Source organism: Heptranchias perlo, chromosome 21 (assembly GCF_035084215.1).
Source record: "Heptranchias perlo isolate sHepPer1 chromosome 21, sHepPer1.hap1, whole genome shotgun sequence".
Lineage (NCBI taxonomy): Eukaryota > Metazoa > Chordata > Chondrichthyes > Hexanchiformes > Hexanchidae > Heptranchias > Heptranchias perlo.
This window is the reverse complement of record NC_090345.1, coordinates 39,064,912-39,090,937: the sequence shown is the minus strand read 5'-3', so window position 1 is coordinate 39,090,937 and position 26,026 is coordinate 39,064,912. Positions and strand designations below refer to the sequence as shown.

Sequence of the window (26,026 nt, the reverse complement as noted above, 5' to 3'; positions counted from 1 at the left end):
CTGAACATGTGAGGAAGTCACAGCACTTCCCATTTTTAAATGACTGAGAATCATTAATATTTCAACCTCCCACACAAACCTCTTAATGGAAGCATGAGAGTTTCCTTGGAGAAAGGAAAAAGATGGCATGGACTATGAAATATCTTACTGGGGCATTCCTTTGAATATAAATTTAAATGCTATCACAATTAAAGAAAAAACATATAAATCCTAAGATATTTCCATTGTGGGAGCCGGTTTCGCATCAATGCAGGGCCGTTTTGGATGTGTATCGACAACAAAACAGGAAGTATGACTCAAGTCAACTCAGTAATCTGAATACGGACCACACTAACTAGGTTTGCACACTGGGTGCAGTAGAACAGCAGTTCAGTGCAAGGCCAAGTTTGAAACTGTCCCAGCTGGTCCAATGAACTTTAAGAACTTGGATTTGTACCTGGACTTAGCTCCACTTGGAACACGTAGGCATGTTCTACATTGAATGTTAGCAGTGAGTTGGCCCTCCTGCTATTCGGGAGCTGGTGAGTGGAGTTCTGTGTGTGTCTGCAAGTGCAGGTGTGTAGAAGCACCTTTGTTTATGGGCCAGAATTGGCAGTATAACTGAGGCCTGCTGGCATCGAATCACAATGTTCGGGTACTGGAGACCAGTATTGGCAGTATGACTGACCCCTTTAAAAGTTGGTGTGTATGATAAAAACTGTCTGTATTACTTCATGATAATCAACTGTTGATTATCGCTCAAACCTTCAGTGATTACATTATAATTAATCGTCCTTCAGTGGGCTTGCCATCACACATCAACAATATGAAAGTATTTACCATTGGTGTCCACCAAGACTTGTACTGCCAATAAAAAGAAACAAATAAAGTTGCCCCAAACTGGAATAAAGCATTAACACATATAACAATAAGTGGCTACCTGGCAGGAGTATAAAGACTATAATATTTTATCAGCTTCATGCAACAACTATCCACATCTCAAGGTGTTAGCTTTGGTTCAGTGGTAGAACTTTCACCTCTGAGTCAGAAGGTTGTGGGTTCAAGCCCCACTCCAGAGACTTCAGCAAATAATCTAGGCCGACACTGCAGTGCAGTACTGAGGGAGTGCTGCACTGTTGGAGATTTCGGATGAGGCGTTACACTGAGGCATTTAGAGAACATAAAACATCCCATGGAACTATTCAAAGAAGTACAGGGGAGTTCACCCCAATGTCCTGGCCATTATTAATCCCTCAACTAACATCACTGAAACAGATTATCTAGTCATTTATTTCATTGCTGGCGCTTGCTATGTGCAAATTGGCTGCCGCGTTTCCTACAATGTTTACAGTTCAAAAGTTTCTAGTTCTCGGGCCCTAACTGTATCCTTTTCACCATGGACGTCCAGTCCCTCTACATCTCCATCCCCCACCAGGACGGCCTGCAGGCCCTCCGCTTCTTCCTTGAACGGAGGCCCAACCAGTCCCCATCTGGCTGAACTTGTTCTTATGTTGAACAACTTCTCCTTTGACTCCACTCACTGCCTCCAAATAAAAGGTGTCGCTATGGGAACTTGTATGGGTCCTAGCTAGGCCTGCCTTTTTGTGGGATACGTGGAACATTCCTTGTTCCAGTCTCACTCAGGTCCTCTCCCTCACCTCTTCTTCCAGTACATCGATGACTGTATCGGTGCTGTTTCCTGCTCTCACCCTGAACTGGAAATTTTCATCAATTTTGCTTCCAATTTCCACCCTTCCCTCGCTTTCACATGGTCCGACTCTTCCCTTTCTCGACTTCTCTATCTCCATTTCTGGGGACAGGCTGTCACACAATATCCATTATAAGCCCACCGACTCCTACAGCTACCTTAATTACGCTTCCTCCCACCCTGATTCCTGTAAGGACTCTATTCCATTCTCCCAATTTCTCCATCTCCGTCGCATCAGTTCTGACGATAGAACCTTCCACGCCAGTGCTTCCGATATGTCTTCCTTTTTCCTCAATTGAGGATTTCCCTCCACTGTAGTTGACAGGGCCCTCGACCGTGTCAGTCCCATTTCCCGCACTTCTGCCCTCACCCCTTCCCTTCCCTCCCAGAACCATGATAGGGTCCCCCTTGTCCTCACCTTCCATCCCACCAGCCTGTACATTCAACGTATCATCCTCTGTCATTTCCGCCACCTCCAGGGCGATGCCACTACCAAACACATCTTCCCCTCCCCTCCCCTTTCAGCATTCCGAAGGGACCATTCCCTCCGCGACACCCTGGTCCACTCTTCCATCACCTCCAACACCCGCTCTCCTCCCCACGGCACCTTCCTGTGCGAGCGCAGGAGATGCAACACCTGCCCGTTCACCTCCTCCCTTCCCACCGTCCAGGGCCCCAAACACTCCTTCCAGGTGAAACAGCGATTTACTTGTACTTCTTTCAATTTAATACACTGTATTCGCTGCTCACAATGCAGTCTCCTCTACACTGGGGAGCAAATTGAGTGATTGCTTTGCTGAACACCTCCTCTCTGTCCACAAGCGTGACCCTGACCTTCCGGTCGCTTGCCATTTTAATTCTCTGTCCCACTCCCACTCTGATCTCTGTCCTCAGCCTTTTACACTGTTCAAATGAAGCTCAGCGGAAGCTCGAGGAACAGCACCTCATCTTTCAATTAAGCACTTTACAACCTTCCAGACTCAACACTGATTTCAATAACTTCAAAGCATAACCAGTGCTCTCATTTTCTCGGACAGCAAATGCTGATAATGATTCTGCTGTTGACATTTACAGCTCCTCTAGACACAGCTTTTGTATATTTACTTGTCCCATTAACACCCTCCTTGCCTTTGCACCATCATCCCTTTTGTCATTTAATCACTCTTGCCCTCCACCCTATGAGAGGCCTTCTCTTTTGTTCTTTCCTCCCCTCCCTGGTTCTATACTTGCTTAAAAACTGTTAAATTTTCAACTTCTTCCAGTTCTGACGAAAGGTCTTCGACCTGAAACGTTAACTCTGTTTCTCTCTCCACAGATGCTGCCTGACTTGCTGAGTATTTCCAGCATTTTTTGTTTTTACTTCAAAAGTACTTCCTTGGCTGTAAAACACTTTGGGACAGGTTAGACAGACTGGGACTTTATTCCCTGGAGAGTAGGAGGTTAAGGGGTGATCTTATAGAAGTCTATAAAATAATGAGGGGCATAGATAAGGTCGATAGTCAAAATCTTTTCCCAAAGGTAGGGGAGTCTATAACGAGGGGGCACAGATTTAAGGTGAGAGGGGAGAGATACAAAAGGAACCAGAGGGGCAATTTTTTCACTCAAAGGGTGGTGAGTGTCTGGAACGAGCTGCCAGAGGCAGTAGTAGAGGCGGGTACAATTTTGTCTTTTAAAAAGCATTTGGACAGTTACATGGGGAAGATGGGTATCGAGGGATATGGGCCAAGTGCAGGCAATTGGGACTAGCTTAGTGGTATAAACTGGGCGACATGGACATGTTGGGCCGAAGGGCCTGTTTCCATGTTGTAACTTCTATGATTCTATGACACCCTGAGGTCGTGAAAGGCACTACATAAATGCAAGTCTTCCTTTCTATCTTTTTCTCAATCATCACAATGTTATCCAAACCCCTTTATTTAGTATATAACTTGCTGGCACTCCACCATTGGAGATCCATCTTTCAACCACTATGTTCCTGCCCTTGAACTCTTTTCCAAAACCATTTTATCCTGTAACCACTCTCTCTGCTATCTGTCTCTCTGACTGTGTCTTTGACCCTCCTCATTCCTTTACTTCCTGTTTATCATCCACCTTTTTCCCTTGTTAAGTCTTCAGAGTAGTTCTATTAAATGAAGAGTACTATATAAATGTTAAGTTGCTGTACAATACTTGACACTGCACAAACAGAATGGAGACGCCCAATGCCCAAATTGATCTACTTTGGGCAAACAGGATATTACCTAAAATGATTCTTTTGTATCAGAAACTACTTTGGGGGCGATTTTATCCCTACCCGCCCAGGCAATTAAAGTGCCCTGGGTGACTTATCCTCCAACTTCTTCTGAGCAGGTGGTAAAAGCACCCATCTAAAGCCATTGGGGTCCGACTTTAAATATTCAGATCAGGGTTTGATTACATCATCAGGTCCTGACTGCAATTTTAACTGCGGCCGGAGTGGGGAATCCGCCACCTGTCGGGCGAGAAGAAGAGCTGGGACCAGAAGAGGCCATTTAAGGTAAGTTTTTTTATTTTCATTGCGGGGCCAGGAGGAGGAGGAGGAGTGCACCTCTGGGTCCCACAAGGATAGTTTAGGCCTCCCCTTCCCTGAGCGTCCCTTCCTATCCCCCCGCAAGACACTCCTGAAACCCCCCCTCCCTGCAATTTACCTTCTTGCTGGCGAGCCTTCCCTTGGTGCCAGCCGGCGGCCTCCTCTCGCCTGAACTTCTGCTCCCATCAACCGGACAGCTACCGCTTTCTGCCCTGTTTCAGGCGGGCAGCTGACCGGTCGCATGCAGATGGGGCCCAGGAGTTAAAATCGCCAGGACCTTGCGTTGCTGACTTCAGGCGTTCAGCTTGTGCCCACCACCATCCCCCGCCCCGCACGCCACTTGCCCGAATCCCACTCCCAGTTAAAATTCCCCCTTTTGTCTACTGCCTACCAGCTACCTCCATCTTAATCTTTTGATCAATCATGATTCACAAGTTGAAGCGAATGATAGTGGACATTTCAAAGAAGAAAGTGCATCTGCAAGAATGGTCGTCTTCGAAACGGAAAACTGACTTCTTTTATTAACAGTTCCATGTCTTTCTGGGCTTCCTTATCGACAGAGTGTTAATTTGGAAACAGAGTCTAATTTTGGTAGCAGACCGATGCTGGGCATTGGTGACATGTAAAGACATGTTTAGTAGTTGCGTTTCACATTATCCAGCAATGCCCCTGTCCCAAGAGAACAGTCAGGAACCATGCGCAAAAGCTGTTGCTACGATTGCTGTGAGGCATGAGACAGCAATCTTGAATTTAAAAGTGATAGGATAGTCTAAGCTGTGAAGTATTAACTATTGAAAGAGGAGTACTATCAGATATACATGATAAATAAACATTGATCTAGTTATTAAGACCAGTTTACAATTTTTTTTTCAATGAAACATACTCTGAAGTGTGCAATCATATAACACAGCATGCCTTGTGAAAAGGCTACTTTACCTGTACAATTCATTTTATGTTATGAGTTTATTTCTTCCAGCATCTCTTCAGCATCATACCTAGTTGCAGCGGATTTCAAACTTTAAATTTAAACTTTGTTCCTCTCAAAAATAAATGGGCATGCATTATTTGACCATTGTTTATTTATATCTAAAATATAACACAGTAAACCTATTATTGATCGTGTAAGACCCTCCATTTCAAGGGCAACTAGAGATGGGCAACAAATGCTGGCATTGCCAGTGATGCCCACGTCCTGAGGATAAATATTTAAAAAATATTCTTTCCAAAATAACATAAAAATAAAGCCTAAATTGTGGATCTCAAAGCATTTTTCACCTTTCCCCATTCCCCCTCCCAAAATATTGCCCCCTTTCCTCCTGACGACAATGGCGATGCTAAGGGCCCGATATTAGGAGGGAGGCGGGTTGGCAGCGGGGGGTCGACTGGACGCGTGGGTAACGCACCCAGTGAATTCGGGGTGCTCCGCACGCGATCGCAGCCTAATTGAAGTTATTTACGCGTGCTTCCGGGTTTCCTGTTCCAGCCCTGCGCAGCGTGCGCACTGCGCACCCGCATCACAGGAGGGGCCCTATTTAAAGGGGCAGTCCTCCAATGCTCCTCCTGCAGCAAAGAACCAATTTTGGAGCATGGAGCAGGCCAGAGGCAAGGCTGCTCCAAGGTTCTCTGATTCCTCACTCCAGGTGCTGCTCGATGAGGTGAGGAGGAAGAGGGAAATTCTGTTCCCATCGGATGGGAGGAGGTGGCCTCCCTCTGCCACCAAGAAGGCCTGGCTGGAGGTGGCCGAGGAGGTCAGCAGCAGCGGCAATGTGTCCAGAACCTGGGTCCAGTGCAGGAAGCGCTTTAATGACCTAACCAGATCAGCCAAAGAGAGTATACTTACGCATTCTCCCACACTCCGTCTTCCACATCACCTCCACCACCACACAACTCCTTCTGCACTGCTCTCGCATCACTCCTCACATCCACTCAACCATCATCCTCACCTTGTCTACACTTACTCACCGCCCCAGTTCCCATTCGAACACTACCACGCAACCCAATCCTCATAGAATCGCATGGCTATGTCTCACACGCACCCTCCCATGCATCTCCCTCACGGTCACCCCCACCTACACCAATGCATGCAGCGGGTCACCATGCAACCATCACTCAATCACGCCTCTCTGTGTTTTGCCTTGATAGGAGAAGAGATGCCAGAATGCCCGGGAGAGGGCAAGGACCGGAGGGGGCCCACCGCACCAGGTGGTCTTAACAGATGTGGAGCAGGCATTGGAAGTAAGCTGGATGCTGGAGTGCCGAGACTGGGAGTGCCGAGACTGGGAGTGCACAAGCAGCTGCTGACAGAAATCTAACACTCAGCACTCATGATAGCGAATGATCTTAGCATCACTTGGCATCAGCAGCACCTCAACATCTGTCTTAATATTGTTTTCTGTTCTCTTGCAGGGCCATCTGCGAGCGCGGTGATGGTGGAGGGTGATTCCTCAGCGGACTTGCCGGCCTCTGAGGGAGCTAGCCATCCACCAGCACAGATACACACACCTCGGTGGGTCCCCATCCTCACTTAGCACATGGTGAGTCACCGCGCACATGTGAGCACGAGCAGACCCTGGTGGCAGGGGCAGCCGTGGAGAGTCCGTGTCGGTGGGAGCACTCTTCTCCAGGCTCTGCTCAGCTGGACCCAGATGCTGAACCCTGGGGGCCAGCCATGTAAAGGAGAGTCATCGAGGGCCAGCAGCATAATGCCGAGGTACTGGAACAGTTGCCACGCGCACTCTCCACAATCGCGCAGAGGATGGAGGAGTCCAACTCCTGCATGAGTGGAATACTGTCACAGGGACATGAAGGCATCTCAGAGATAGTGTCGCGGGTAGGTGCGGGAATGTCTGCGATGGAGGAAAGGCTAGTCTCCATCGAGCTTCAAGCACGGCTCAACAATGAGTCCATTCAGGCCCTGACAACGACCGTTCGGATTCAGGGTGAGCTACATTCTGCCGCCTTAAACAGGCTGACAGATACCTTACAACTGGCCTTCCAAGGCTTCACACAAGTCCTCCAAACTGTCATCCAGCAGGGTGGAAGGAGTGATGTGGGCCTGGGCCAGGAGAGGGATGATGTTGAAAGGGGACATGGAAGTTGGGACGCCACTCAAAGCGCTCCCACGTCTCACCCGTTGCCCCCCTCTCAACCAGTACCTGCAATGCTGCCCCCTCTCCAGGTGGCCGAGTCTGCCCCTGCACAGGTGCAGGTGGAGCAGTCTTTGGAGGGGCCCTCAAAGGCACCGAAACCCAGAGGACGTCCGCACAAAGCATCTCATCGGTCAGGGCATGGACAAGAGCAACCTGCCACTACCTCTGCTGAAGCCACAGGGGTAGCACCACATAGGGGTTCCCTTAAATGTAAGGCAAAGGATTTGTGAGCACAAAGGGGATGCACAAGGGTGTAAGACAAAATGTCATGTTTTTGATTTACTTTCGTTTGTTTTGCAAAAAAACATAAAAATTTGTTATCACCACTACTGCCACGTCTTTGCAAATCTTGTCTGCTTTGTGCAATAATGCCCTTTCCTGGGATCACCATGAAGACCCACACCTGATGCCACCCATTGTGTCACTGCAGAGTGGGTGTAGGTGTATTTGCAGGGCTCTTTTGTGCAGACGACTGAGAGACGCCGGCGATGTCCCCGGTGGCACCCTGGAAGGATGCGGAGGAGAAGTTGTTGAGGGCAGTGGTGACTTTGACAGCGACAGGTAAGAAGATGGTGCTCGGGCCAGCCGGGAGCAGCTCGGCATCAAGGAGGCTACAAATGTCCACGACTACATGTCGAGTGACTCTGAGCCTCCGTGTGCACTGCTCTTCAGAGCGGTCCAGGAAGCTGAGCCTTGGTCTGTGGACCCTGTGGCGAGGGTAGTGCCCTCTGCGACGCATCTCTCTCTGCGGTTGCCCTCCCTCCTGCTGTGCAGGTGGATGTGTCACAGCACTGTGTTGTGGAGCTCCACGTGTCAGAGGTGGATGGCGAGGCTGTTGATGCTGTTCGTCCTCCAAGGAGGTTATAACTGCAGCTATGGCGGCCCCCATCTGGAAGATGTACGTTTGAGGGGGTCCGCCAGGTAGGTAAATATGTCTGCACACCGGGGTTGAGGTTGCAAGTTTGTGATTTTTTGAGTTAGGAGGAGGGCGGTGCAGGCCAAACTTTGTCCAGTGACAGAGTGGCCTCCTGCAATGAGTGAGGGTCTCCCCCCCCCGTACTTGTCAAATGGACCTTTGCAGCTGCCACAGGCTGGTGGCTGCAACACACATCCATTTCAACTGGGAGTGTTTCCCCCAGTACGGGAAACACGCTCAGTTTGGATGAAAATCCCACCCCTCCTAAAATATCCTCCAAATCAGGTCTCCTAACGACCTGAAGTATCAAAGTAATTGGGATCCCGCCGGCTTTAATTGCCGGTGGGAGTCCCGCATGTGGGGGCTGTGCGCGCATCTAAGCGCGTCATTGGGGAACCCGTAAGTGAGCGGGTTGGAGCTGGGCTCCGGACCCGTCCCGGGAATCCCCAATTTTCGGAGCGCCCCCACCACAAACGCACCCGCTCGGCCATCCGAAAATCGAGCCCTAAGTGTCCATTACCTCATTCATGCCATCATAGTTGTTGTGCAGTGTTTGTCACTGAGATTCCAGTAAGGTTTAATGGCAGATGTATTCACATTTTCAAGCTATGTCCACTTGAACTGTGAAAAATACCCAGTGGTACAATGATAGATTTTGGTTGTGCCAAACTTTGGTTGTGTCCAGAAAGAGCATTTGGAATTGTAGAACACTCAGAGCCGGATGAAGAATTCTTGGGGCCCAGGCCACCAGGAGAACTCGGGGTCCCTGCACACCTCCCCACCACACAAGCCCCTCCCCCGATCCATTAAAACATTTGTAATGGCACGCGTCGGTATTCATATTGTTACCGACTCTGCCTCGTCCCCTACTGACAGTATTTTTAACTGCTAGAAGATCTTGACCCAGCGGTTGTATGCAGTTTCTCTGTGCTATCGTGAGTTTTACCAGGGGCCCCATATTTGGCTGGGGTCCCCTGGATATGGGGCCCATAGGCCCGTCCGTTAATCCACCCTAGCAACACTAAAGTGAAGCACTGGTGGTTCCTCTGGTGGAGGAGTCCAGAACAATGGGGCATAACTTTAAAATTACCATTCGAGCTCGGCCATTCGGGGTGATGTCAGGAAGCACTTCTTCACACAAAGGGGAGTGGAAAACTGGAACTGTCTCCTCCAAAAAGCTGTTGAAGCTAATTCAATTGAAAATTGCAAAACCGAGGTAGATAGATTTTTGTTAGGCAAGGGTATTAAGGGATACGAAACCAAGGTGGGTAGATGGAGTTAAGATACAGATCAGCCATGAGGGGCTCAAGGGTCTGAATGGCCCATTCCTGTTCCTATGCCAGATTGTCACTGGTGATGGTAATGGCAGGAATAATTTAAGGTGATTAAAGATACCTCTAACACTGAAGCATATTTATTTTTGTTGGAATTTTTTCTATAGTGTCTTGTTAAATAAAGGGACACTAAGGTGTGAGCCTAGATTGCAAGGTCCAGCAGATGTTTCAACCACTAGCATCATAGCCCTCATGATCTCAACTGATCTCACCCATTGTCCACGCATGCAATCTTTGCGACAGAGGTCAATGGTTAATCGGACGCCGGCAACACGGACTCGAACTTCCCCTCCACAGTGACACCAAGACTGACTGTCGAGCACATTTCCTCCTCCAGTGACGTCTTGCTTGAGATCAGTTAACTCAGCACAAACCAAGGATGGAACCTGTGACATTCCTGGTCTCTGTGGCTCAGTACCGAACTATACATTACGTTTAACCAAGCGCGATACTGGGGACCCTGTCAAAGTATTTTTAACCTGTAGTGCAACCAAATTCTATAGACATATTGCAAGAATAGTCAGACAAAACTGGATTTATTTTTGAAGGTATTCCTTTTGACTTTGTTAACATAAAATGACCATATAATGTGTACAAGGTGCAGTGGCACTAAAATCTACGTTAGGAATGGAGTCTGGCACAAAACCTTGACAATGACTGAGAGGCATTACCTTATCAGAGGGATTGTTCTCAGACACTGAAGCTCATTGCTTTAACTAATTCCATCCTGGCTTGGCCAAAACTCTTCTGCTGTACCCTCACTTTCCATGGCATCATTGAAATTCTTGATCTCCGGCTGTGGTAATTATATGAAGTATTATCTTAGGCAGACTCAGCTTTACTCCTGACCCTATAACGGTCCAACTGAACCTACTCCCAGGAATACGACCCCCTGTCTGCTTTGCATATTTAAAAAAATTTTTTTTTTATTCGTTCACGGGATGTGGGCGTCGCTGGCAAGGCCGGCATTTATTGCCCATCCCTAATTGCCCTTGAGAAGGTGGTGGTGAGCCGCCTTCTTGAACCGCTGCAGTCCGTGTGGTGAAGGTTCTCCCACAGTGCTGTTAGGAAGGGAGTTCCAGGATTTTGACCCAGCGACAATGAAGGAACGGCGATATATTTCCAAGTCGGGATGGTGTGTGACTTGGAGGGGAACGTGCAGGTGGTGTTGTTCCCATGCGCCTGCTGCCCTTGTCCTTCTAGGTGGTAGAGGTCGCGGGTTTGGGAGGTGCTGTCGAAGAAGCCTTGGCGAGTTGCTGCAGTGCATCCTGTGGATGGTGCACACTGCAGCCACAGTGCGCCGGTGGTGAAGGGAGTGAATGTTTAGGGTGGTGGATGGGGTGCCAATCAAACGGGCTGCTTTATCTTGGATGGTGTCGAGCTTCTTGAGTGTTGTTGGAGCTGCACTCATCCAGGCAAGTGGAGAGTATTCCATCACACTCCTGACTTGTGCCTTGTAGATGGTGGAAAGGCTTTGGGGAGTCAGGAGGTGAGTCACTCGCCGCAGAATACCCAGCCTCTGACCTGCTCTCGTAGCCACAGTATTTATATGGCTGGTCCAGTTAAGTTTCTGGTCAATGGTGACCCCCAGGATGTTGATGGTGGGGGATTCGGCGATGGTAATGCCGTTGAATGTCAAGGGGAGGTGGTTAGACTCTCTCTTGTTGGAGATGGTCATTGCCTGGCACTTATCTGGCGCGAATGTTACTTGCCACTTATCAGCCCAAGCCTGGATGTTGTCCAGGTCTTGCTGCATGCGGGCTCGGACTGCTTCATTATTTGAGGGGTTGCGAATGGAACTGAACACTGTGCAGTCATCAGCAAACATCCCCATTTCTGACCTTATGATGGAGGGAAGGTCATTGATGAAGCAGCTGAAGATGGTTGGGCCTAGGACACTGCCCTGAGGAACTCCTGCAGCAATGCCCTGGGGCTGAGATGCTTGGCCTCCAACAACCACTACCATCTTCCTTTGCGCTCGGTATGACTCCAGCCACTGGAGAGTTTTCCCCCTGATTCCCATTGACTTCAATTTTACTAGGGCTCCTTGGTGCCACACTCGATCAAATGCTGCCTTGATCTTAGACATCTAACAATCCTAATTTAGAATATGTCTCAAATGCAGCGTACTCTCCTCAGAAAGAAAGGAGGAGCAACCAAGCCAAGTTCGAGTGCCCTTTAGAATCATAGAATCATACAGCACAGAAGGCGGCCATTCAGCCCATCACGCCTGTGTACGCTCTTTGAAAAAGCTGTCCAATTAGTCCCACTCCCCCGCCCTTTCCCCATAGCCCTGCAAATTTTTCCCCTTTAAGTATTTATCCAATTCCATTTTGAAAGTTACTGCTGAATCCACTAACCTTACGGGCAGTGCATTCCAGATCATAACAACTCGCTTTCTTATCATTATGCCGGCTGCACACAAGTTATGATGAAGAAAAAATAAAATTTAAATAAAAAACATAATTCTTCATAGTACTATCAGTGTATGTGGTGTTGGTGGGGGGGGGCGGGGATTTGAATGGATATGAATTGAAACCCTTTGTATCTGTGTGAAATACAAGAAGTTCCCAGACTGCTTCCTCTAACCCGGATGTTGTTTGTATGATTGACAGCTGTTGTGTAGAATTAAGATAGCTGCACATTTATTTAGCTTTTTAGCCTTCGTCACTGACTGGCATGTAGTAACAGATATTTCTTTTAGGGAAATGCAACATAAGTATTCAGGTATTATTAATAATAAAAATATACGGTCAGATATACTGTTAACATTTGTGTATTTCTGCCTCTCCACCTCTCTCTCTCCTCCTTTAAGACCCTGTTTAAATCCTATCTCTCTGACCAAGTTTTTGGTCACCTGTCCTACTGTTTCCTTCTTCGGCTCTGTGTTAATTTTTGTCTGATTACGATCCTGGGAAGCGCCTTGGGGTGCTTTACTACGTTAAAGGCGCTATATAAATGCAAGTTGATGTTGTTAATATCTTCATAGGGCAGGGGACAATTAGTATATAATTGCCAAATACACTTATTTAGGAGAGGGTCAGATCCCACATTTCAAGCATTGCCCCCTTCTTATTTCTCTCCCTTCCTATTGCTCTTGATCCCCTTTTACTTTTTCCTGGAGAGAACCCTGCCAAACTACATCTGTTTCATGTAGACTTCGGCTACTGTACAGAATATACAGGCCTGAAAGGTTATAAACTGCACAAAAAGGAAGATTGCAACACAAATCTAAATATAGCTCTGAACAGTCAGGGACGATACTTAAAACGCAGAGACATATGCCAGGCACTGGTAGCAATCTGTTAAACGTGGAGGTTAAGATAAATGCGGGGAGGTTTCCGTTTCCAAGCTTTAATCGTGCGAGTATTTAAGGCTGGGCCACCATTACAGATCAAAATTACAATCAGCAGGGAATCAAAAATTGCAGAGGAGGGAAATTGGGGCCAGGAGGAGGAGGGGAAGTGGAGCCCGGCCAGAATGGGAGTTCAAAAAGACAAACGTTTGGGCATTAAATGAAAAAGCCTTGCTGCTTCGAGACTGGAACCCTACTTAAGATTCTGTGCGTTGAGAAATTTTGGTTCAAATCGCACTCTAGAATCAGCATGTGATGTGAGGCATCCTTTGATAAATGCTTGTGGAACTAGGATCCATGTAGATAAAAAAGATAGATCCTACCAGATTTTTTATAAACCGAAAGACTGATTTAAAAGAGCCAGAATCACAAAGGGATTCATTACCTTCTTACAAAAAGTGTTGCATTAAACAAATTTGTTTATTCAGCAGTTCAATCAGCAACATTCTACTTTGCCAGATCTTTCAGAATCGACTGGAAAGTGAACAACCTCATAAGACTAATTTTGAAAGCTGCATAACCTGTGTGAGTCTGAATACAGCAAATTGTTTCCAGACCAAAGTTTTCGCCTCTGGTTTACCATGTACTGTACGCAAAAACTTTCTTATGCTGCCACCTTGTGTTCTTCAACGAGCTACAGCACTTTCATCAAATGCTGTACTTCCCCCCCTTACTTTCTGCCATTCACTTCCTGCATTGGTCATTCAGTTCCTGGGTCAGAGAGACATTGTATTAACTCTTTGTGTTCTGCTCCTTCTCTGCAGTAAAGTATGCATACATTTGCCAGCAAAGATTATTTTTCTGGTACATCTCTGATCCTTGGCAGATTTAAAATTAGAAAATGTACAGACCCATAAGAAACCATCTGATTATCAAAATTCTCTGAGTAAATGAAAAATGATCCAGTTTGCTCAAATGCTATTTATTCTGATTCAACAGGAATTTCGGAATGTCTGACAAACATAAAACACTCATCCTTAACCACACCTACATTTAGGTTCTCCACCCATCCTTTTTGAACCCAACAGCCTGTTTTCAGCAATGCCCAAGCTGTGAATGTGAGGACTGAAGTCTGGTTTCCAATTTCTGCATTAAAAAGAGGCAGTTTTCATGTACGTTTTGTATTAGTACACAGGCGAGTGGCCCATGCCAGATAAAGATGCAAAATCTTTTTTTTAATGCTGCATCCCTGTTCAGTTTTGGACTGGGAAAAAGATGGCTGCCTACAAACAATAAAATCAAGGGCGCTGTGAGGATAGGTTGTGTTAATGTTTCAATGTACTCTGCCACTCTGTTAAGATATCTCTGCTTTACATCTATGATTCCTCAGACCTTGGTGTTAAATATGCATTCAGGGGGAAATGGTAATTATAAAGCCACAGGGAAGTGGTTGGGGGGAGGGGTGGGGAGAAGGGTTGCCAACTCTGGTTGCACATATTCCTGGAGGTTGCATCACATGACCTCCTGCCGCCAACCGCCCCGCCCCCACACTCTTGTCATTGGTCGCCCGACATGTCCATCCTCGCAGTGCGCTGCCATCCCACACCAATCGGAAAGCATATAGACTCTTCAAATTACCCGACTGGATGATTCTTGACTGTCAGTCAAACAGCCTTTTTCCCCATGTCCAATATTTTATAACTAATAAACAAAAGTGTTCAAAGAAAGTTTTTTTTAAAAATATAATTTTTTAATGTCCCTATGATTTTTCTCCTGGGTTTGCTTGCAGCATTGTCCTGGAGAATAATCTTTAATTCCCGGAGACTCCAGGGCGATCCTGGAGGGTTAGCAATCCTAAGGGGGAGGAGGAGGTTGAGACACACTAGGGGGGTAATTTTAACCCTGAGCCGGGAAGGGGGCGGGGGTCGAATCACGGACGGGAAACCCTGCTCCTCCGGGCCCACAAGCAGTGCCAGTAAGGCACTTACCTGCAGTTCCCGGCCCTCTCGCCTCCTTTCGTGTGGCATGAAGGAGAAGGCCTGGGATTCCCGGCCTCCAGTGGTTGAAATCGAAAAAACCTTTGAAAGTGGAGCCCCGCAGCCTCCTTGAAAGGTTTTAGTGACCAACCCGCCTCCTAAGAGCGGGTTGATTGCCCGCCCCTCGTCCCGCCCCGGTGAAAACCAGAAATGGGTGGGTTGGAGGCAGCTTGGGCGCAGGTCTGAAATTGATGGGATTTTCAATGCCCCCCCGCCACCTCCAATCCACCCGTTGTTCAAAGTTAAAATTCTGCCCCAGGTCTCTTTTCATAAGATAATCACAAATGAGCAAGGCCAGACAGCCTACCTTTGTTCATCCATCCATCGGCATCCAATCGTTTCTTAAATGATTCCAAGGTTTTCGCCTCCACCACTCCCTTCCACGTGTTAATCCCTCTTTGCGTGAAGAAGAACTTTCTGATATCAGGCCTAAATTTACTTTTTCCTAGTTCTGACCAGTGTCCCCTACGCCTCTCACAATTTAATTTAAAGTAATTTTTAGGATTTGCCTTTTCCACACAGTTTACTATCTTGTACACCTCAATAAGATCACCTCTCAGATGCCTCCTTTTAAGGCTGAAAAGCCAAGTTTTTCCAAACTTTCCTCATAACTTAGATATTAGGGATCAACCTTATGGCTCTTTTTTGTGCGGCCCCCAGTGCTAGAACGTCTCCCTTGTGTCTTGATGACTAGAGCACTATACCATTTGATCATGACTTCATCTGACTTGTATTTTACTGTTTTGGTTCTCACTCCAATTCATCGATGTAAAGTAGAATCAGAGGTGATCCCTGACCCCCCTGGTACACTCCACTTAGTATCCAACCCCCCACCCCAATATAACTCCTCCAATTATCTGGTGTTTTCTACCCTACAGCCAGTTTCTTATCCATTCCCAAGATTTACCCTGAATCCCTACAGCTCTGAGCGTAACCAATAGACCAATATGGGACTCTGTCAAATGCCTTTTGGAAGACCAGATGTACAGGGGTAGAGGGCGGTAGTGTGAAATGGGTGGTATCACATCTACCATTCAGTATACGACCTGCCAACATTCAGTTCCATTGTGAAGCTGAATATCGGGTGCAGCTTATAGCGGGTGGCAAATGTGGTATCACCCATTGTGTGCTACCACGCGTGACAAATTTCTTCCCCATGGGGTTGTAGGACTTTCCACAGTCCAATTGGGCTGTCAAATCCACAAAAGGAGTCAAAGAAATCATTTTATGTAGTTCCCAGCTATTACACAGCCGCACGGGCAAACGTGGAAAAAAAACAATGGGTGAAATGATAAAGCTTACCACACTCTAGCTAAGTGGTGCATACTGAAGACACAATTTAAAAATTAAAATCACCAATATTAACCTAGTGCTTTTAAAGTAAGAACTGTCCTAGTTTTTTCTAAAATAAAACTGAAGAAGAAATTGTCATAATCCAACGTCTTTTGACTGCATTTATTTACTGATTATTTGAGTAACTGTTCATCCGATTCAAGTGGTGCTTGGAGTTTTTCGGGCTTTAAGGTAACATACTCCTTCCACATAAAGAAGGGAAAAAAGAGAGAGCGGCAGAGACATAGGAACAAGAACAATCCCTAAACCATTACCTTTTAAATAATTTATCACAGGTCTAGTTTACATTTCTAGCTCCATAACCCTTTGGGATTGTAAATATTTAAGCAGCAGTGATCCTAAGCCTCAGAAATAATCTGTTACAGGATTTCTATCATTTCAAAACCCATTGGCAGCAGAAACATCAGTTACAAATTCTAGGCTTGGAATTTAAAAACACACTTGGGCATTAAAAATTCACTCTTTTTCAGATTGTAAATAATTCTAACACAACGCGACTGTGGGGTGTCCTACTGTGCCCAGTGTAAATCTTAAGGTGTATGCTCAGAAGTGATTACTATTGAACACAACAGTGTTTGTCTAGCCAAGTCTAGGTTCCTCTGGGTTAGAAAGCGAGTGTTGCTGTAATACAGATTTTGGCTGCCTCTCAAATGTCAGCTTACAATAATTGTTTGCTTGTACAGGTAGGAGAGGATGGCAGTCCAGATAGGGCAATTTCCTTCGTATCCTGTTAAAATAGTTCAACTTTGTATTATGACCTTCTAAAAATACAGAGGAGAGCAGAACTGGTTGCATTACTCATGGACATAGGAACGTGAGCAGGAGTAAGCCATTCAGGCCCTCGAGCCTGTTCCGCCATTCAATGAGATCATGGCTGATTTGTATCCTAATTCCTTGCCTTGGCTCCATATCCTTGGCTAGCAAAACTCTATCGATCACAGGCTGGATTTCCCCACAGGACTGGTAGCAATGTTAGAAATATTGCTGGTTTATATCCATCCTTCATGTCTGCAGTGGCTGCATAATCGGACGTTTCCTTTAATAGTGTGTGCTGTCTTTTTTCTACATACTTGCCGAGCAGGCATAAGCGCAGATTCATCAGAATGACACCAGGGCTAAAAGGGTTAAATTATTATGGACAGGTTGCACAGACTAGGCTTGTAATCCTTTGAGTATAGAAGATTAAGGGTGAACTAATTGAGGTACTTAAGATGATCAAAGGGTCGATAGAGAGAAACTATTTCCTCTGGTGGGGGAGTCCAGAACACGGGCATAACCTTAAAATTTGAGTTAGGCCGTTCAGGGGCAATGTCAGAAAGCACTTCTTCATACAAAGAGGAGTGGAAATCTGGAATTCTCTTCCCCCAAAAAGCTGTTGAGGCTGGGGGTCAATTGAATATTTCAAAACTGAGATTGGTAGAATTTTGTTAGGCAAGGGTATTATGGGATATAGAACCAAGGTGGGTAGATGGAGTTAAGATACAGACCAGCCATGATCTAACGGAATGGCGGAACAGGCTTGAGAAGATGAATGGCCTACTTCTCTTCCTATGTTCCTATAAGCACAAATGCACAAAGAAGGTGTAGCAGCGATAGAACTGATTTTGTACTTCCTTTTATGTGTTTTCTTTCATGCAGTGAATTCTTAAGAGATGCGTAGCACAGGAGTGAGCTCCCAGGTGCTCGAGCTCACTGTACTATGGAGCAGATGGACACTGATTCAAACCCCACTCCCTACAGAAAGCTCCTAACCTCTGTCACATTCTCAAGTAGGGTTGCCAATCCTCTAGGATTGTCCTGGAGTCTCCAGGAATTAAGGATTGATTTCTTGGGCACCACTGAAAGCAACCCAGGAGAAAAAGCATAGGGGTGTTAAAAAAATGGTATTTTTTTTTCATTTTCTTTGAACTCTTTCATTTATTAATTGTAAAAATATTGCCGATGGGGAAAAAAGGCTGTTTGACTAAGCAGGAGGTCACGTGATGAAACCTCCAGGAATACGTCCAACCAGAGTTGGCAACTCTATTCTCAAGACAAGTCAGCAAGCGGAGAACAGGTATTTTTGCACAGGAGGGCGGGGGAAAATTGGAGGAGCAGCCGCCTTGGGCTATTCTTCCGCACCTGCTTACGGTCAGTGACACAGTGCCATTGTCTGAGGCCTAGTGCTGTGATTGTGAGGAGTCCCAACAAGGAGAGAAAGAAAAATGCTGCTTTCAATTTGAACTGTTCTGATGCCACTTAGTCTCATCCGTTCATGTCTGACGCAATGAAAAACTACCATATTCCAATTAGTATTTAAGTAGAATTTGTGTTTATACAACAATGAACAAGAGAATTAGAAATATAAAATGGGCTCTTAAAACATAATGGCTTACGGGAAACAATGCAAATAAGGACAAAATATGACAGGAGAACAGTAAGTCATAAAATGGGAGGAGAAAATACCCAGTAACTTTGTCCAGCCGCCAAAGCAGAATCAACTCCGCATTTTTACTTGATTATAATAAAATGTAGAATCATAGAATTTTATGGCACAGAAGGAGGTGATTTTGCTCATTACACCTCTGGCAGCTCTCTCCAAGAGCTATCAATTTTATCCCATTCCCTTTCCCCAATAAACTTGAAAATTTATCTTTTTCAAATATTTATCCACTTTCCTTTTAAAAGCTGGATTCATTTTGCAGAATGGGAACAAATAGCAACGCAGGGAAACCACATGGGCCAAGACTCTCAGTACAGAGGGTAGATTTTCCTCTATGACCACCTATTCGTGACTCCTTACAGGCACAGCGCACCTCAGGCCTGTTCTACAATAGACAAGGGTGCTGACAATGAGTTAAACTTTGTTAATTTGACAATGTCAACCTCATTTGCCTCCACTCTGACTCAGCCTTGCGCCTGAATACTGGGGAGGGCACAGGAGCACAGCTGCAGGCCTCCCGGGCTCCTGGCTGCTGAGATTGCGGCCTTGTGGCTGCTCTTGGAGAGCAGCAGAAAAAGGCCCAAAGTGCCTCAAATCATCCTGGGAGAAAAGAAATAGGGCCTTGCCTGCATTATGGCCAGCCTACCCCTAGGACCCCCGCAGACTTTCCAGTCCATGAGGTTCAAGGGCAGGCCACTGCAATCAGGCACCCCAACGTTGGGTGCCCAACTCTCTTTTAAATGAGACGTTAAGCTGAGGCCTCTTTAAGTAGATGTAAAAGATCGAATGGCGGTATTTGAAGAAGAACAGGAAGGTCTCCCAGTGTCCTGGCCAACAGTCCTCACTCAACCGCCACCACCAAAAAAAACCACATTAGCTAGTCATTGATCTCATTTGCTTGTAGAACCTTGGTGTGTGCAATTGTTTGCCTACATAACAACAGTGAGTACAATTCAAAAGTAATTAATTGGTTGTGAAGTGCTTGGAGATGTCCTGAGGTTGTGTATAGGTGCTTCAGTACAGTACTGAGGGAGTGCTGTACTGTCAAAAGTGCCATCTTAAGTTGAGGCCCTATCTGCCTGTTCAGGTGGACGTAAAATATCTCTCGACACTATCTGAAGAAGAGCAGGGGTATTCTCCTGATGTCTTGGCCAATACTTATCTCTCAAGCAACACCAAAAAAAACCCCAGATTAACTGGTCATTTATCTCACTGCCATTTGTGGGACCTTGCCATGTGCAAATTGGCTGCCATATTTGCCTACATAACATAAGTAACTACACTTCAAAAGTACTCCATTGGCTTTAAGTGCTTTGGGATGTCCTGAGGATATGAAAGGCGCTATATAAATGCAACCTCTTTCTTCCTTTAAATGAATGTCGTTGTTGCTGAAAAGTGTTTTACAACCTTTTTTTTAAAGTGATGTCTGCATGTTTCTGCAAAAATACACCAGCAACTAACCCTGTCCAACAGCTCCGTCTTTAGTGACACAATGGGGGTAATTTTATCTTTGGGCGATGATGTAATTTGGGCGATATGGAATTGCCGCCCAATTTCCCTTTCTATTTAAGTCAATGGAAATGGGAATCGGCTGTGGTGTATAATGGGCGGCCAATTCAATATCACTCATTTTACACCATCGACCAAAGTTAAAATTACCCCCAATTACTTTGTACCACAGAGCTGGCTGAATCAGCAGCTTCTGCCAGATGTCAGTGCATCAAGCATTTAAATTCTAGCTGTCTTGTGCAGTTTTAATAAAGATTTCTCTATCTCAGGTCCCTCCACAGTGGTTCCCTGCTAAAATTCTTCACCATTTATAGGACTGTGATGTTAATATTATTCCTAATTGCGCAATATTAAAATCCAACTTCAAGAGTCTGGTGAGTTAATGTTCCTAACCATTTTTAATTTGTTGAAGAGGTACATTAGGCCAGATGTGCTTACAGACATGTGGCCCAACACACTGATGAATCCAAGTTTGATTTTTATTTAAATTATTTGTCCTGTTTGCAGAAAAAGTGCTAAACTTGCGTCTGAAGAAAACACAGCTTTAGTTAAGTTTGGTTAAAATCAGCTGGATCATTTGTGCCATTAATTGACGACTTCCACAGACAGGTGGTTCCAAATATGCTTTCTCTCTCATCCAGTAAAGAAACCCAGCGTCCGAGGAAGGAAAAACTTATAAGCTTTGACAGAAGAACAATAATAAACTTTGGTTAAGTTGTTGAGTGACAGAATAGTATTGATGGACAGAGAGATGAATAGATGTCACCACCACATAAATCTTTCTAACAAACGGCAAATAAAGTTTTGAGGGAATTATATATGCCATTAAAATTGACAGTACGATTACATGAGGAATCGTTCCAATAAAATCTTTGTTTTATTTTAACTGCTTCAGAATGTGAATGTCAGAATTCTCTGAATTCAAACCCTTTCATATATTTTCCATGGTCCAAAACTTTGGTTTCATCGGTGTAGTTAAACGAGTCTAGTTGTTATCAGTCTCTATCTCCTTTTCTCTTTCTCCTTCTGTCTGTCTATCTCTCTCTCTCACACATGCACACTGGCCCCGACATTACCAGGGAGGCGGGATGGCAGCAGGGGGGGCGACTGGGCGCATGGGTAACCCGCCCAGTAAAATCCGTCCGTTTCCCATGTGATCGCGGGTAAATTGAAGCCGCTTACCATGGCTTCTGGGTTTCCTGTCGTCAACCTGCGCATCAGGCGGACTGCGCACCCGCATCACAGGCTGTCAGCTGGAGGAGCCCTATTTAAAGGAGCAGTCCTCCAATGCTGCTCCTGCAGTAATGAACCAAAATTATAGAATGGAGCAGACCAGGGGAATGGCTGTTCCCAGATTTACTGATGTCTCACTCCAGGTCCTACTGGATGGGGTGAGGAGGAGGAGGGATATTTTCTACCCAGTGAACGGGAGGAAGTGGCCTGTCTCTGTCACCAAGAAGGCCTGACTCGAGGTGGCAGAGGAGGTCACCAGCAGCAGCAATGTCTCCTGCACCTGGATCCAGTGCAGGAAGCGCTTCAATGACCTAACGAGGTCAGCCAAAGTGAGTACACTTACTCATTCTCCTACACTCCGTCTTCCACATCACTGCCCCCACCCCACAACTCCTTCTGCACTGCCAACACTACTCAATCACATCACTCCTCACACCCACTCAAACCTCATCCTCAACTAACTTGCACTTACTCATCTCCCCAGTACTCAACCCACCACTGCCACTCAACCCAATCCTCATACAATGTCATGGCTCTGTCTCATACTCACCCTCTGATGCATCTCTTTCACGGTCAGCCTCACCCAAACCAATGCATTCAGCGGTTGGCCACGTCACCATCCCTCACTCACGCCTCTCTACTTTCTCCCCTTATAAGAGAAGAGAGCCCAGAATGCACGGAGAGGGCGAAGACTGAAGGGGGGCCGCAACATCTGGTCATCTTCACAGACGCGGAGCAGGAGGCTCTGGAACTAAGCCGCACCCTCGAGTGCCTGTCCGTCGGGGATGCCGAGACTGCCACCCGACAAACGGCTGGTGACAGAACTTTAACATTCAGCACACATAATAGCAAATGATGTTAACATGCCTTGCCATCTTCAGCACCTCAATATCTGTCATCATGCTTAATATTACCTTCTGTTCTCTTACAGGGCCTTCAGCGACTGCTGTGACGGCAGAGGGTGATTCCTCAGAGGACCTGCCAGCCTCTGAGGGGGCACCCTCACATCTGAGCGAGCCATCCACCAGTGCAGATACACACACCTCGGTGGGTCCCCGTCCTCACTTAGTTGGGGTCGCACATGGTGAGTCACCACACACGAGTACGAGCAGACACTGCTGGCAGGGGCAGCTGTGGAGAGTCCACATCGGTAGGAGCACTCTTTTCCAGGCTCTGCTCAGCTGGACACAGATGATGAACCCTGGGGGCCATCCATGAAAAGGAGAATGATCGAGGGGCAGCAGCACATTTGCGAGGTGCTGGAACAGGTGCCACGCGCACTCTCCACAATCGCGCAGAGGATGTAGGAGTCCAACTCCTGCATGAGTGGAATGGTGGCACAGGTACAGGAGAGGATCTCTGAGATACTGTCACAGGGACGTGAGGGCATCTCTGAGATAGTGTCGCGGGTAAATGCGGGAATGTCTGCGATGGAGGGAAGGACAGCCTCCATCGAGCTTCAAGCACAGCTCACCAATGATCCCATTGAGGCCCTGACAACAGCCCTTCCGACTCAGGGTGAGCAACTTTCTGCCGCCTTAAACAGGCAGGCAGATACTCTGGCACTGGCCTTACAAGGATTCATACATGTCCTCCAAACTGTCGTCCAGCAGGGTGGTAGGAGTGATGTGGGCCTGGCCCAGGAGAGGGATGATTGGGAAAGGGAACATGGAAGTGGGGACGCCACTCAAAGCGCCTCCACGTCTCACCCGTTGCCCCCCTCTCAACCAGTACCCACAATGCTGCCCCCTCTCCAGATGGCCGAGTCTGCCCCTGCACAGGTGCAGTTGGAGCAGTCTTTGGAGGGGCCCTCACGGGCACCGAAACCCAGAGAGCGTAGGCCCAAAGCATCTAATTGGTCAGGGCATGAACAAGAGCAACCTGCCACTACCTCTGCTGCAGCCACAGGGGAAGCACAATGTAGGAGTATTCGTAAGCGTAAGGCGAAGGTTATGTAAGCACAAAGGGGAGGCACAAGGGTGTTTGACGGTTTGTCATGTTTTTTATTTATTTTTGATTTTTGTCACCACTACTGCCACGTCTTGGCCGTTCTTGACTGGCTTGTGTAATAAGTCCCTTTCATGAGGTTCACCATGAACACCCACACTTGATGCCACCCATTGGGTCACCCTACAGTGGGTGTATGTGTAGTTGCACGACTATTTTGTGCAGGTGCCTGTGGCGCAGCACTGTGTTGTGGAGCTCCACGTGGCGGAGATGGACGGCATGCCTGGCGAGGCTTGTGATGTTACTCATCCTTGGATGAAGTGATGAATGCAGCCGTGGCGCCCCCCCCATCCTGACGGTGTGAGTTTGAGGGGGTCCGCAAAGTAGGTAAATGTGTTTGCGCAGCAGAGTTTAGGGAATAAATTAAGCATTTTCAGTGGAAAGACAAAGGTGTTGCAGTCAAAACTTTGTCTGAAGTGACAGAGTGCCCTGCTGCAATAAATGAGGTTTTCCCCTCACCTGTCAAAAAATCCTTTGCATCTCCCACTGGCTGCTGGCTGAAACACATCTGCTCCAACTGGTAGTGTTTCCCACAGCACGGGAAACACGCTGAGGATCCTTCAAAATTGCACCTCTGCCAAAATCTCCACTCAATGAGGTCTCTCAAGTATCTAACTAACTATCTAAAGCAGCATCCTGCCGGCTTTACTTGCTGGCGGGAGTCCCGCATTCCGCCATTTTAGGAGCCCCCCGCTCCCAACGCACCTGCTCGGCCATCCGAAAATCGGCCCCACTGTCCTTTCAGGGGTCTGTAACAATCTATTTGGAATGTGCATTATAATCAGGTATGTTATTAGCTGACTCAAGTCATTTGCACTTTCAGATAACTTTAATGGTTAAAGTTAATGGAGCGTTAAGGGAGAACCAGTGAGAATGATGAAAAGCAAGGTACCAAGTATTTATGTACTTCACTAGGACAAAAATTACAAGTTCAAGTTTGGGGTAGCAACAAAAATGGAGATGATGATGGAGATTCTCAGCTTTACTTAAAAGATAGTGTACTTACAAGTCTTAATGTGTCCTTGTAGCTGAAGAGTTTGAGGAACAGGCATTGTTAGGACAACTGCATCAAACATTTCTGAAGGACCCGATTTGCTGCCGACTTCCAATTTTCCTTCCTTGAGGTTGATATAGGTGACATGGCGATCATATAAGACCTCTGTTATGGCGTGGTTTGTGAAAATAATTAGATGCAAACAATGAACAACGAGAAAAACATAAAGTGCAGAAAAATATGAAATAATAGGAATATGAAACTACACATCAAACATCTCATATATGATTTCAAAAAATTCTGTCATCCATTAAATGTAGCTTTATTTAAAAAAGAAAATTGAAACATGATGCAAAACAGAGACTTTCTCCCCACCCCCACCTACCCACTCTCCCACTTCCCAATTTTCTCCTACACTTCTCTCCTGAAGGCAGTGACTCATAACTGGATACTGGTCTGAGTGCCTGATGCCTTCTGGTACTTTGCGCAAGTGGGTATTCTTCACGAGTGAGCGAGTTAAAGTCAGCATGCTATTCACCATGAGGGTATCACAGCTGACCCTGGCCCTATCTGCATTTGATGTTCTCCATCGGCACTTCAGCAGTGGGCACTAAATGGTGATCAGGAGTACGAACCTTTTTTTTACTTTCCCTCCTGAGCAAAGGGACACTGAGGTCAATTGTAGCACCCACAATACCAGGACTAGCGAACCGAGCTGGGCCTGGAACCTTCTTGGTCTGTGCAGTTCACTACACCCTGTCGTTTTTTTTTCTGTCAAGACAGTTGTACTAGAGATAGATTTCTTGTAATATAATCCAACCTCCTTACTGGTGAATACAATGATGACATAAATAATCTGGTTATAATATTAAGGGCCTCTTACAGAATTCTAAACTCTCCGCAGGCTTGGTAGGTAACGGACCCATCTGCTGTAATACTAAACCATATAGCTCAGAAGGTCCTAAGTTTGACTCCCAGTTAGTTGGGGCAGAGGTGATGTGCAATAATTGGCTTCAGTGCCCTTGGGCTATGAAAGGGCGGGGGGGGGGGGGGGGGGCGGCTGGAAATCAGCCTAGGCCCTGCTTCTCGTTGTTGACTAGTGTCCTCTGCTGGAATGTGCGCCTCTCTAGACGTTGGTTGAGATTGGGATTGGTTGTGATGCCTTTCATGGTCAAACAGTCTGCCATCACATACTGCCTAGACACACAAATGAAGAAATGCCACTTAGATGAGGTACCCGGGGTGGGGGGGAGGGGGGGTTGCAAGTGCCTGTGAAACTGCACCCCAGCAGAAGCCATGTCTTCAGGAGAGGAAGACTGAAAGCTGGAACCAAATTTTTTTTTACAACTACTTCAACTCTTTGATTATCCCAGAATGACTGATACAGAGCAGTATTATTTATAGGTGATGAGCTGGGATGGAAATAAAAACTGTATATAATCAGACTTGGATACATATAAAAAAGAGAAGTAAGTAAACATTACTCCGAAAGAAACAAAAGCAAAATACTGCGGATGCTGGAAATCTGAAATACAAACAGAAA

The 26,026-nt window shown here is 46.4% G+C and overlaps 1 protein-coding gene across 1 annotated transcript in view; it reads right to left on the bottom strand.

Moving 5' to 3' along the window:
• The window catches only part of rnls (renalase, FAD-dependent amine oxidase), a 116,689-nt gene that overhangs the window by 83,100 nt on the left and 7,563 nt on the right, over positions 1-26,026 (bottom strand). The window contains exon 4 of the mRNA XM_068002537.1: positions 24,496-24,648. Within this exon, the coding sequence (XP_067858638.1) occupies positions 24,496-24,648 (153 nt within the window). The remainder of the gene's footprint in view (positions 1-24,495; positions 24,649-26,026) is intronic.